General features: G+C 35.3%; 2 protein-coding genes across 8 annotated transcripts in view; one reads left to right on the top strand and one right to left on the bottom strand.

The window, feature by feature from the left end:
- The window catches only part of LOC150104705 (allene oxide synthase-lipoxygenase protein-like), a 42,545-nt gene extending 28,060 nt beyond the window's left edge, over positions 1-14,485 (top strand). Inside the window, exons 4-7 of the mRNA XM_090395286.1 lie at positions 6,957-7,048; positions 7,628-7,807; positions 9,491-9,654; positions 14,371-14,485. Of these exons, the coding sequence (XP_090251412.1) occupies positions 6,957-7,048; positions 7,628-7,807; positions 9,491-9,654; positions 14,371-14,485 (551 nt within the window). The remainder of the gene's footprint in view (positions 1-6,956; positions 7,049-7,627; positions 7,808-9,490; positions 9,655-14,370) is intronic.
- The window catches only part of LOC150104704 (uncharacterized), a 352,800-nt gene that overhangs the window by 234,483 nt on the left and 103,600 nt on the right, over positions 1-14,717 (bottom strand). The window contains exon 1 of one of the 7 annotated variants that reach the window (XM_090395293.1): positions 487-588. The exons of the other annotated variants lie outside the window; for them this stretch is intronic. The gene's annotated coding sequence lies outside the window, so the exon portion shown is untranslated. Of the gene's footprint in view, positions 1-486; positions 589-14,717 lie in introns of those variants that run through there. 7 annotated transcript variants of the gene reach the window in all.

The following is a 14,717-nucleotide window of genomic DNA, read 5'->3' as shown; positions in this document are numbered from 1 at the left end:
CTTCTGGTTGTCCACAAAACAATAATTAATCTGATAAAAAGTAAGATGATTATAAATTAAGCCCGCTCAAACCAGATTCAATTCGGTGTATCCTATCCAACCGATTTTCATATCGCAATATACATTTCAACTGTATGGAGTAATATTCAAGAGATAAATCTAGGTGTTAAGCCGAACTAGATGTTGGAAATGATTGAAGGTATTCGAGGATATACAGGAACCGATTAGGTAGAACCATTATCCTGATACTTGGTTCAGAAATCAGTTGTTGATAAAAAAAAAACTCAGGCAACCTAAAAAGCGTTTAAAACTGGAAGATTAAAAAAAAAGGAATTCCCAACGTTTTACTGCATTTGCATTATTGCAAATGCAGTAAAAGATTTGCTAAAGTAAAGGTCAGATTTTAATAAAATCTTATTTTTTTAATGTAGCAAATCTTTTACTGCATTTGCATTATTATCTTAATTAATGTATTTATTATCTTACCTTGCTACCAGCAAGCAAAATAAGTGCCCGGAATCAATATAAAATAGTTTAATATTTTTAAAAATATTCTTATTTTCATTCACATTTAACCTAAGAATGCCAAACGAATGTTTGTTTACACAGGAAATAACTTTCACGCGTTGCTAGGAAACAAGCGTTTATGCAGTTATGGCAGTAAACACGCTACTGTATTTCACTACACGTATTTTCGTATCATTTTGATATTACATATAATTCATTTCGAATATTGAGCTTGTAATATGTAACAAAAAAGAAAAAAAAGAACGAAAGAAAACAAGGTATAGATAGAGGATGATGATAAAAAATTATAACAATAATCATCAGCTGAATACGCAGAGAAGTAGGTAAATTTTAAATTCGAATACTTATGAATTTTTGCATCTTTTGGCATTCCCAATCTACAAATTGGTCAATAAAAATGCAAATAAAGCAACGGAAAGTATAACATAAGCAAAGTAACGTAAGAGGCGGAGAGGCTTGGAAAATAACCCATAGCCCATTGACGGTACTAATGGTACTATCACACGTTACCATTCTTTAGTCGGTGAGATCGACACCTAAAAAGTAGAGAATAAGATGATGAGCATTCCCATGAGCAGTACAAGATACAGGCAAGAAGGGTAACCTGCATAGTAAGGAAGGCCAAAGCTATTATGAGAGGAAGCTAGCTGATGAGTCCAAAACAAATCCTAAGGAGTTCTTTCGCTATGTGGCAAGTAAAAGGAGGAATAATTTTGGAAGGATGACTTTAAAAAATGTTGAGGGTAAGGAAATTACAGGAACTAATCAAATAGTTGAGTTGCTTAGTGATCATTTTGCAAGAGTGTACCATCTGGATTGTGATACTGCAGTGCCGGACGGGTCATTGACTGATGAGAGCCTAGTGATAGAAGAATTTGAGGTGCTTAGTATATTACAGAACCTTAATGCTAACACTGCCATTGGGTTAGATGGCATATCGGCCCATGTTTTAAAGGAATGCGCAAGAGAATTAGCACCTCCTCTAACTTGGCTGTTTAATTTAAGCCTCAGTTCTGGTAAAGTCCCAATTAAGTGGAAAGAGGAGAAAATTATTCCACTACATAAGGGGGAGGGCTCCAGGACTGAGGTAGCAAATTATAGACCGATCAGTATATCGGGAGTAGTGGTTAAGGTTCTGGAGAAACTGATAAAAATTAGAATTTAGGACTGGGTGGACAGCAATATGATACTTTATAAGGGGCAACATAGTTTTGTGAAGGGTAGATCTTGCCTTAGCAATTTGCTCACTTTCTATAATGAAGTAACAATGGAGTTAGATAAAGGAAATCCTTTTTCAGTGATCTTCTTGAACTTTGCAAAGGCATTTGACAAGATTCCACATGGAACTCTTTGCATAAATTGGAGCAAATGAATATGGATCCGAGACTAGTGATTTGGATTAGAGGGTGGCTAATGGATAGATATCAAAGAGTGGTTTATGTTGGAGCGGAGTCCAGTAGAAGGCAGGTGACTAGTGGTGTACCTCAGGGCTCAATGCTTGGTACTCTGTTATTTAATTTGTACATCAATGATATTGGGAATAGTTTGAAAGGAGATATCCACTTGTTTGCTGATGATGTAAAACTGGGAAGAGCGATAGTTAATTCAGATGATGTGAATTACACCAGCCTATTTAAGTCACCTTACAGGGTGACTTAAATAGGCTGGTGGTTAATGGCTACCAGTTTAATGTGGCCAAGTGTAAGGTGATGCACTTCGGCAGGATGTGCTGTTTACTATATTGATGGAACTACAGGAGGTTGATGAGGTTAGGGACTTGGGAGTTATTGTGGACAGAGAACTTAAGTTTCGAGGGCATATTGCAACGGTTGCCAAAACTTCACATCAGATTACATGGTTAGTGAGGAACACACTGATATGTAGGGATAAGGAAGTGATTGTCCCACTTTATAAAGCATTACTAAGACCTCATTTGGACTATTGTGCACAGATCTGGTCACCTGGATTTCTTGGTGATGTGGAAATGGTGGAGGGGATTCAGAGGCGGGTTACGAAAATTGTTGCAGGCCTGTGGGATGTCTCATACGAGAATAGATTGAAGGAGGTCTGTGGGCTTCAAAAACTAGTTGATAGACGTATGAGAGCAGATATGATAGAGGCATATAAATTATTAAAAGGGTTTTATAGGATTGATACTGATAACCTTTTTTAAGACCAGTGAAGGAAGGGAGAGAACGAGGAGACATCCCTGGAGATTGTGTAAGAGTGTGGTTAACAAGGGTGTTAGGACTAGATATTTTGATTGGAGGGTTGTAAATGGGTGGAATGCGTTGCAAGAGGTGGTTGCGAGTGCTTCATCTGTGAATGAGTTTAAGGGGAAGTATGACAGGTATTGTGTGAATAACGATTAGTATGTCAATGTTGGGTCTCCCGCGATGAGTCTTTTGACTCCATGGAGACACCTTACATAATAATAATAATAATAAGATGCGTTTACTCCATGTGTTGAATCAGTAAGGCACACGTTAATATTTTTCTGTTATGATATTCTGATCACGTTCGTGCTAATTTCCAGCTGTTATTAGAACTGAAGCATCGAAATGTTTGTGTGTATATGTCAGATGAAAGTATTAATAAGCTGGCTTTTCCCGAGGTGTATTACTAATGCTGATTTGACTTGGAGTATCTATTCTTGGGAGTCGGGGAAAGGTATGGAGAAATACTCAAGATTGGCTTGCAGCATATCTAGTACAGTCGTACGCTTTGGGCAACCTCGAAAAATGAACAGGGAATTTGGAAAGTATTGTGGGAAAGAGTGGCGATACTTATTCCCTCTCCTATGATTCTGCGACTGTTCAGGCGTAATGTTTACTTTGCTTACGCAATGTCCCACACGTAACTTAAACAATTAAGGCAGGACGCCAACAAAAGCTGTCGCGCAAGTGGTACGACATTTATTTATTTATTGTTATACTGCAAATAATCCCATACAGATATTTAAGGATTTCATGGCATTTCGACAGGAGATCTCCTTGGAAAATTGGAGACGTTCGTCACTGTTTCCTCATCATATCGCAATCTTCGATACGTTGTGTTTACTTTAGCACTCCTGTATGCGTCTCTAACAATGAAAATGAATATGAGATCGTATTTTGTAGTACATAAGAAATTCCGGTCGCACTTGCCACTACTCCATTCCTTCATGCTTCCTTCACATATAAATAATTTTTTGACAGCATATAACCCTTATATATTTATCAAATAATATGAAATAATATTGTTCTTTACAGTATCTTCGGAGGAGCCTGTGTAGCGGATGTGGCGTTTGCACACCACGGCGCTTGGCCGCACGAAAGAAGACTTGATTTGGAGTCTAGTCGGCGACTAGAGGGATTTTTTCTAAGCCTTTTATCGACCGGCTCCCGAGTTAGTCGATCTCTGGCACGGGCAACCGGGTTTTTTCTACCGGAAACTCGGGTTTTTCATCCCGTAAACTCAAGACAATCGACCGTAGAACCCACATTATTTCAGACATAAATACGAATGTTAGGGACCACGAGATGGCAGCACTTGTTGAGCCGTCACTCTTCGCTGCGTGCCTTGGACCAGCTATCTCTGACTGGGTACCAGTGGAGATTGAACTGCCACTCAGTCTCCAAAAGTTAGATAGGGCTAAAAACGGCCTCGCCTACTCCCTATATATACGGGAATAAAAAGGCGTTAGCTGATTTTTTTTTGACAGTATCTTCGAAGAAAACTGTCCATTATATTTATTTATGCACTTTTGGTCCATATTTGGAAAAAGGACTGTGCAGATTCATTGTTTAGAAAGTTTCCACAGAAAATATTGGGATGCTAAGCTACTATACGAAATATTTAGGAATGCGTGAAAGAAAGGAGGGGGTGGGCGGGAAGAACTAAGCAAGCAACCAGTCCTGCTGAACCTATTTTTGTATCTGTAAGGGCCTGATTAAAAGCATTTATAGTTAAATACGAGGAAGAATAAATGGCAGTTTTGTACAGCGACGTAGGCTTTTCCCAACCATTTATTTCTATAAACGGATAAAAGAAAAGTTTATTTGTATCAAAGTCTTTGTTGTCCATAGAATGAAGTGCCATAGAAAGACTTGGACTTAGTTTTAGCTAGTTAGTTTGTCAAACTAAACAACTAACGCTATCTTTATACCGACCTAGGACTCCATAAATCTGAGTAATTCTTATTTAGGTGTCTGATACCAACTTTAAGGTGTTTGTCCATAACAGTTACTAATTAATGCATGTTTGGTCTTTTATTTTATTAGGAAAAGAGCAATCATTAATCGAAAACCATATCCCTTGATAAACGATTTCTCGGAACATTTCCTGTACAAAAAAAAATAAAAAATAAAATAAATAAATAAAAAAACGAAAGGAATTATTATGAGTAACAAGGATGGGAAACAAAATCTCAAATGGCCTGCTTTAACTCATCTGGTGACGTTAGTAGTATACCAGGCACTAATAACCAGATCAAGATAAGATAAGATAACACACACACACACACACACACACACACACACACACACACACACACACACACACACACACACACACACACACACACACACACACACACACACACACACACACACACACGTCATTGTGTGTGTGTGTGTGATGTCATGAATTTGGAATTTCCCTGGGGGAATATGTGTCAGTGACGTCAGTTCTTGTGTTTTGGTTCGCGTTTGGAATTATGGGTGATGGTAGAGATAAGGATTCGTGTCGTGATTGGTGGGACACTTTTAATCAGATCAAGATAAGATAAGGAATCGTGACGTGAATGTTTGTTATTATCAGATGTAGATAAGTGACGTAATTTGTTAGTTGTGAATAAGTGATATAATTGTTAGTTGTAAATAAGTGACGTTATTGTTTTGAATGGAAAAAGAAGATATTATTAATGGATAAGGATTCGTGTCGTGATTGGTGGGATACTATGAACAAAATAGGGATAGGGTGAATGGGGGAAGCGACATCAGTGTCTTGATGTGTATTGTTATGAGTTGTAGATAAGTAAATGGTTGCGTATGGCGTTGTGGGTGATGGATAGTGATAAGACAGAGGTGGGAATGTTTGGAATTTCGCTGGGGGGCCCTTTGTTTTGAAATGTCACATGGAGAAAAATCAAGTGAATTACACGTAAGCACCAGTGGGAAATCATACACTATGAACATCAGCGCAAATGTGAAATCAGAAGAATAAGAAAAAAAAAACTGTCTTTTTCACTTTATTTAATTTCTGCATGTTAGATTCAGTAAATACAATTTGTTAATAATATTACAGTCAAATAAAAGGTAACATAGAAATTAACAAAGTATATATATTACAGAGCTAATATTCATTTGAAATAAATTCCAGTTTCCTAGCTACACAAAATGTAAACAAACAAACAAGCCATCTACTTGAAAACAATAAGTGTATAAAATCCTTAATCAGGAATGAATAATTTTAGGATATGTGTCATCACAATCATGTGAATGCTAATCACTTAGTCATATGTAAGTGTTTGAAAAACATCCAACCGTGGGAAAATGATACCTTTTGAACAATACCGCAACTCATATATTACAGGATGTGATTAATATAAACAGACTAAACTACAGACTAATACCGAAAATAAATGAGATTAACAGAAAGGCAAGCACTGAATTTACCTTTCTTCCATGATGTCGGTAATCAGAGAAGCCCCAGAAGCACGGGAAAAAAAAAACGTGGGAAATTATACCTTTTGAACAATACTGCAAGTCATCTAATACAGGATGTGATTAGTTCTTATTAGTCACTTATTTACAACTAACAAATGACGTCACTTATCTACATCTGTAAATAACACCCACACCCAGGACACAAATCCTTATCTCTACCATCACCCATAATTCCAAACGCGAAACAAAACACAAGAACTGACGTCACTGACACATAAGTCCCTGGGGAAATTTCAAACTCATGACGTCATCTTATCAACTAATGACGTCATGATTCCTTATCTTATCTTGATCTGGTTAGTGCCTGGTATACTACTACCGACGTTTTTTGTTTTACAATATTCGAAGATGTGTTATATTCGGATTCAAAGAAACTGTGAAATCTAACCGTATGGGGGTCTACATAATGTAAAGACAAACAACCAAAATAAAGACAATGGCATTACCTACAAAAATGTAACAGTTGCCTTTCTGATTTGACAACAGCTAATAAGCAACTATTCACTAACTCGAAACAATCGGGATTGAATTATCGTTTATTGTATGAATTCATTCCCAGATGTTTTTAGTTCCATGTTAATTCATTAGGTAATATCTTGTTAGCTAAACGATTAGGTGAACATTGAAAATTACACTAGCTAGTGAATGTTACCCGCTAAAATGATTAACTGTTCTGTCTCATGATTTCATATTTTTTTAAGAAAAAATATTTTCTTTCAGACTTTGGCGAGAAGATTGCTCACGATTATGAGTTGCACCGGTGGAGAGAGGAACTGGTGAAAGAAAGAGAACTGGGAGGTGTCGGTCTAAAGGTACGACTTAAAATAGCTGATATCAAATGTATAAAAATATAAAAGATATACATCGGATTCGCTAATCATTTATTTTGCTATGAAACAGTCTGTTACTAATAATAATTTGTAGAACAATTTCTTTACGTAGATTTCCATGTATTTCTTTAAGCAAAAAAAAAGTTACCAATAATTCATGTAAATTTAATTATATTTTCATCCACACGTAATATTTTCCGCATTATTCACATTTCTCTTAAAATTCCAAGAATCAGTCTGTTCAAAACAAATCGAAGTATCTAAATGTCAGTTAAAAACGATAATTCGGAAACACGATTGGGTACACTTTGTAGCTTTACTAAATACTATGCACTGCTTCAGTTTTTAATAGCTAATTTCGTTATATTTCCAAGTGCTTAAAGTAATTTCGATATCATTCTGTGATATGATTTGATTCTTCACCTTCACTTAATGCAATTGTAACTGAACTTTCAAATTATGACTTATCGCCTGCATATTGCGATGATTACATTCTTCCTGATATAATTCCTTAATTGGAAGACTTCAGTTACTTATTATATTTGTCATGCTTTCCTTTAGGGCGTACCAGGTCAGGAGAATGATAAATTCACTTCAGTCGAGGAGATCATCGACACCGTGACCGTCATAATCAGCACATGCAGCGTTGGACATGCTGCTGCCAACTTCCAGCAATACGATGAATATGGTTTTCCTCCAAATTATGCTGGAATGTTATCGGAAGATATTCCGAGAGATAAGGTAAGCGGCAGTTTTTTTTTTTTTTTTAAATCGAATAGATGTTAGAAACAAACAACAACAACAAAAAAAAACTGTAACCTTAGACCACTTCAAGTCACTTTAAAGTATGATCACTATCTATAAATGGCGTATTGCTGAGAATTTTTAAAATTTTATTTTCTTTATTTATTTCTTTTTGAGAATACAATATTAGCTCATAGGCCTAAAATTGGCTGAAAATATCTATAACCGATTCCGCATTTTATCGATAGCATTCGTTCCAAACAACTGCATCACAGTGACTTTGAATTAGCCACAATGCAATATTTCATTACTAAGTGAACCCATGCAAAGAAATAGGATACTGGTTAATTTATTACTGAAGTAAACATATAAATAAAGATTACTTTGATTAATTTAGTTTTCAGCAGATTAGCGTGATACTGCTTATACGGCTCAGGAGGAGGTAGTATGCAAAACCATTCAGTATTAAAATTTTGTATTTGGGATATAAAAGTAGACCACTTTCAATATGCAATTGCTTTTTTTAAAGAACCTAAGCTGCTGTGCTCTACCTTCTACGCTATTTAAAAGCTTGGGATAAACATAATACAAGTTATGGAAGTATCTATCAAACAAATAAAACATTACAAAGAAATAAGATATTATTTCTTAATCTGTAAAAGAGATTAAGAAATTTCCACTGGCATCTGTAAAAGAGACTACGATATTTTATGAAGAATCCGTAGAGAAAGAAATGAATAAATTAAAAAATAAATCCCTAATTTTCTTCTAAACTCACTTATCAGTGGACTCCCGTCTTTGATCAAGTGTTTTAGTTCTAAGCCAGCTCTCAGATTGCCTCAATGGCAACATTGGCAAAATCATATGAAAAGTGAAGCCTATCAGAAGGAGAATGGAAAGATTAGAAAAAAGAAGTATTTGTGGCAAGATATCAGGAAGACGAAGATCAAGGTGCTCATCGATTCAGTCAGGAAGTGCCTTAGAAGACAAATATAAGATCAGGCAATATTGGAGTGCTGCCAAGCAGAATAATTCGGAGGAAAATTGTTGATAGGAGATTAGTAACGATACATCGTTACTAATCTCCTCCCAACAATTTTCCTTGAGGATACATGCAACAATTTGATTGGGAGTATGACGTCTCTCTCTTTCTCTGATATAAATACATAAGAAGAACAGACATCAAGATGACGAAAAACTACACTTCTTGTCTAATCTGCGCACAAGAAAGCATCCTAAATGCCTGCTTAAAAAATAGAAAAAAAAACGGAAGACACTGCACTGGGATTTTTCTCTAGCCAAAATTCATCTTCATAACATTATTTTCCTCAGGATCCATATGCATGACTTCATTTAACGACTTGCAACATCTTATGGTCACTCTTCCATGAATATGCTCCAAGCTAAATGGAAAGCATAACAGCAGTGACTTGCAGTCACGCGATGCTTTGAAACCGCGGAAAGACAAGATGTGTCCCCCTTCTCATTTGGTGGAATATACACAAATTAGAAATAATCGTAAAAGTCGGTTTCTTTTTTTGAAATTGGAGACAGCATACCATACATTAATATTTAAAAATTATTATAAGTAATTCAGCTCTATAAACTATCAACTGTAGCTGTATGTGTGTGCGCGCGAGTGCATTGCTATGATTAACTTCGTGTGGTGTTGTTTTACAGGCACCTAGAACAGAGCAAGACATCGTGGCAGTACTACCAAATAAAGAAATCACATTAGACATGATGCTAATTACTAAACTATTAAGCCAGAAGAGCACCAAATCTCTAGGAGACTTCGAGGTGCAATACATGTACGACCCTGTAGACATAGCTGCAGCCCAAGAGTAAGTATTTGTTTATCGCCTTTTCTCTTCTTAAATTTAATTGAGACATATTTAAAAAATTGTTTAGTGTGTCTACAGCTTGTACTCTATCATAAATATATCGTCAGTACATTCAAACTTATAAGAGTAATTAGAAAACGAATTTAATCGGCTTACAAGTGGTAGCTGGGAATCAATGACATCTCTGAGCATAAGATGCCAGAGTGATGTTAGGACATAATGACTTTAAGAGATATTAAAGGTTTCTTTCAGGTTTCTTTAGTATTATTATTCGTGAACTCTCTTTGAATATAGCATAAAAAGAAATCCTGTGTAAATAGGTTTTTATTATTATTCACACGTCTTCTTTGGTGTCATGACAGTAGGAACAAGGCTAGAAAGAGACAGAAGTCGCTTTCTAATCTCGTTCATACAGTAATGACACAAAATAGACCATACAGATTATCTACTCGTATAGTTAGGAACAAATAATACTGCAATAAAATGATTACTTAACTGGTGGTGTAACTGCGGCATATATTACTTTCTTTATACTAAACATCAATGAATTTTTTTAAAAAAAAGTAATTATGCCATTCCCAAAACTTGTTTAAATGTTACGGTGATTCGTACCTGTGCCATAAACTTTAAAGGTGCATTCTACACCTAAGAACTAAGAAGTTCCGGAAATTTCGCATTTCTAAGGAAACTTCAGTACATCTAGAGGCATGAATCCACGCACTAGCACAGAAAATTGTGTTAATACTGACAGCACAAATACCGACAACTCCCAGATAGCATGATAAAGTGTAAAGAATTGGGAAAACTAGGTAAGTAGCAAAGGAAACCCGGTAAAGCTGAACTTATTTTACAGCAGTTGTGCAAAATGACTTCCGTTGAAGCCGTCTCACTATTAATAGCCTTGGGCGCTCGAAAGTTCACTTCTAATGTCTAATAGCATGCGTAAATGTCATGTTAAACACGTTCAACATTCCCCACTGCAGTAGAATGTTCCAGTGATTTCAAATGGCTCCACAAATATTTAGGTCAGGTGACTGAGGAAGCTACGTAATTGGTCCATGTCGACTAATCCATCTATCAGAAAACTTTTCATCAAGATACCGCTGGACTATACAAATGAAGTACGGTGGAGCCACGCCATGCATATTTCTCATTTACTTCAAATTTTCACCCCTATTTGCAGTTCAGAAACTGCGCTGCGCTCAGAGAAGAGGCGATAAAAACGAGTGAACATTCTAGTGCACGGAATTCAATTAAGAATTCCGTGCACTAGATTCCGTTTGCTGTATCACCTTATCGGGTGATTCAGCAAACGTAAATTCCCATCCATTTCGAAACACCGGAGGTATAACACTGAGAAAGGACAAACAACAACTTCCACTTACTAAGGGCATCCCGTTAGACAGGAATCAGCTCCGGACGCAGTTTTCGTGCGTTTTTCTGGTTTACTCATGTGATTTGTTGATTTTCAACTGCAACTTTCAAGTACTATTTCGGAAATACCAGGTTTGGTTCTAGAAACTTTCGTTAGTGGTTTGGGGTCCATACTTGCAGTGTGGAGTCAACTTGTAATGATTCATTTAAAGGGCAGCGCTATGTTAAGGAGGCAAGACGTAATTTTCAATAACGTAGTTCCATAATTTATACCTCAGTTCTTTGTAGAGTGTATATCATAGTACATTGATTGCAGTGTCTCGGACGTTTATTCAAGAAAGTCAAATTAATTTTTCAATTAAATTAAAGTTAAATATATTTTACCATTTCTGTTTGCAAAATAAAATAAAAGTAGCAATCCGCAAATTTAATTCCCGAAATATTGGTGCGTAAATTATATTAAATACGGATGCAGTTTTTATACAATAAAATTAATTTCTCACTGTTTTCTGAAATTTAAGACTTTCATCGAGACAGTACTAGTTAACGATACAGTTACTAATAAAATAAACTTGTTACATTTGGTATTTTAAACATACTTTTACGAAAGATAAAATTTCCCTTATTCGCATATGAAGAGTGCAGCGATATGAGGGGAAAAAATAATAAACTCTTAAAATAAATTTAGTAAGTGATGTGAAATGTGGTGAGTCTTGCAGTCATATAAATATACTGCATCACGTGTTAATATCATTTGCAAAATGAATTAAATCATTAGTACATTTGATATTAATAAAATACTTCACTTGGTAGTTATTTGTAAAAGTTAATCGGTGTTTCTAAGATGAGTAGCAATTAAAACTTTCCTAAGATAGACTGTAGATCCAGTATGGAAACAACTGTTCTAAGCTATTAAGACAAAGAAGGAAGAAGAAAACATTTCTACCACAAACTTCCTTCAATATGATTTTTTTTAAAAAAACAGCATTAAAACAGAAGTGCATAAAACAATATTTCCTCCTGAAATTTTAACTCATTTCCTTAAAAATAACGAAATTAACAAATTTTTGGTCTTTGCGAGCATCTCTCTTCATCTCCTGCATTAATTGCTATAAAATTATATTCATTTATGCGGAATATTTTGAAAAGGGGAAAAAATACGCTTTACCGCTATTAATGCATCTTGTTCTTAAAGAATGTTGTGCAAGTGAGTGGAGGAAGAGTACAGAAGCGTTATTATTATATTATACAAATTAAGTGGATATTGAATCCAACATTATTTCCAAGCCGAATATAGAAACTCTAAAGATAGAGATTCTAAGAGTTTCATGCCGAATATATAGAAACTATAAAAGTTTCGGCGGATCCAAGCGTAAGAGTTTCTATATTTAGCTTGGAAATAATTTTGGATTCAATATCCACTTAACTTCTATAATTTTGCATCGCTGGACTGAGCCTTTTTGTCTCTTTATCTCAGTTTATTATTATATTCATTTTTATATTTTTTTTTAACCAAGGAAGGAGTTATGTTTAGAACGATAGGCTGTCGTAGTGTCGGAGCATTTTCTTAGGAATTAAAAAAATGAATGAATTTAACCGAATATTTTTTCCGCAGTTTGTTTTAAATATTTCTGCAAATATTATTTACAGAAACATATTGCATTTATAGAATGGATTCTTTAATTACTGAATTTTAGAAATAAAATGATTGATATGGGCATTTCGTTTCCACTTTATTTCTATCCGGCTTCAGATACTGACTTGACTTTACTGTAAGGAAAAGGGGGGGGATTGACGTCCTGGGGGAAAACCAGTGTCGTGAATATTTTTCTAAGCATATCCTACAAAAGCATCCAACGCAAGGAAATTAAAAAAAAAAAAATGGGCCATAGATTTTAGCTATGGATATTATAATCAGTAATCATCAAACCAGCGTCCGCGCAGTTAGCCTAGTGGCTATGCGCTTCGCAACCATATGCCTGGAAAGGAGTGTCCTAGGTTCGATTTCCGTCGATGACGTGAGGAGCTTAAGGATCTTCCTCAGCCATAGCCAAGTTATCCGAGCCTGGACAGCAGGGTTTTTACCACCAGTTTATCTGGGTTTTTCATCCCGCAAACCAATCCCGTGAACACACAGGCTACAGCCATAGGATATAGTACAGCAAGGAAATCAACGGGAAACCACCTTGTTCATAATCACCTAGTATGGTAGCATATAGCTACCCTCCTCCCGGCAGTATGGCAGAAGGGAATTATATATATAGATAAACTTTAAATCAAATTTTGAGTTTATAAATATTTCAGAATAATTTACTTTGTTAAGAATTACGACACAAAAAATGTCGTTACTGCCTTAATGTTGACTTACCATCTTTCCTTTCAAATGACCACTTACTATTCAAAAATAACGGTTAGTGTAGCATCATATTTAATTTCTAGAAGATGGCAGTTCAAGTTACTCTTCGGATTCCGCATGTCACGCAAATCTAATCAACGTTGCAGCAAATATAACAGGATTCGTTGCAGGATAGTATTGTTTCAGAACCTCCTAAACATTTATTAGTTAAGCGTGTCTGTTATTAATTATTACTGAAAATGTCTAGATCAGAACACGGAACCACGTTTCTTTGATTGAAACATAACACTATATTATTAATATCATGAAGAGAGACTACAAGCAAATATGACAGCTGTGTGCCAGGAGCGCACAGCAAGTTGTGCTTGCAGCCATACTTTAGCTGCATCAGCGTCAATGAATTTAATACAATGATAGGAATGCAGTTGGGGATGTATGTAGTCTTATAACAAATTTATAACAAACAATCGTTAACATGCGGATTTTTATTATTATATTTCTGTTTTCACTACACTAGATTCACTAGATTGTATTCAGTCCCCAACCCTTCCCACTGGAGAATGGGTAGAGGTCTGTGTTAATGCATGGCAGGAAGTCTGTGTTTGTGGGTGTGTGTGTGTGTGTGTGTGTGTGAGAGAGAGAGAGAGAGAGAGAGAGAGAGAGAGAGAGAGAGAGAGAGAGAGAGAGAATACCATTACGGTACTTCAGTAGTCATGGAGAAATCCAATGAGGAGAAACTATCCACCAAGACTGGTTAAATCCATATTGGCGATCCAAGATTAATATTTATTTATTTTTATTTAATTATTTAATAAATTTTATTTCTATTTAATAAATAAAAATTAATATTTATTAATTTTTATTTATTTATTATTTATATATATATATATATATATATATATATATATATATATATATATATTTGTGTGCGTGTGCATTACTTAACTTAATCGTCCACCACTTTACGTTTTACTTCATCTTTACAGATTCCGGGAGGAACTTCGCAAAATCAGTGAGATGATAAAGAGAAGAAGCCGCACACAAGATATGCCCTATCTTTGGCTAGATCCTGAATTTATTCCGAATTCAATCAGTGTCTGAAGTAATATATATATATATATATATATATATATATATATATATATATATAAACATCCCATATTTGTAATTTAAGAGAAAAATATCAGTAAATGGAACAATAATTTTCAAGAAAAATTGAGTCTCCCTGCTCATATTTATAATGAACCATGTTTTCTATTATTTTTTTTTTTAAATTTCATCTTATGCACTTGTTGCCAGAAAGCAATGAAGGGCTCTCATATCTAAAAGAATT

Source organism: Typopeltis vanoorti, chromosome 7, assembly GCF_054136105.1.
Source record: "Typopeltis vanoorti isolate ZY-2024b chromosome 7, IOZ_Tvanoo_1.0, whole genome shotgun sequence".
Classification (NCBI taxonomy): domain Eukaryota; kingdom Metazoa; phylum Arthropoda; class Arachnida; order Uropygi; family Thelyphonidae; genus Typopeltis; species Typopeltis vanoorti.
Note: the sequence above shows the minus strand (reverse complement) of the source record. Positions and strands in the feature narration are given on the sequence as shown.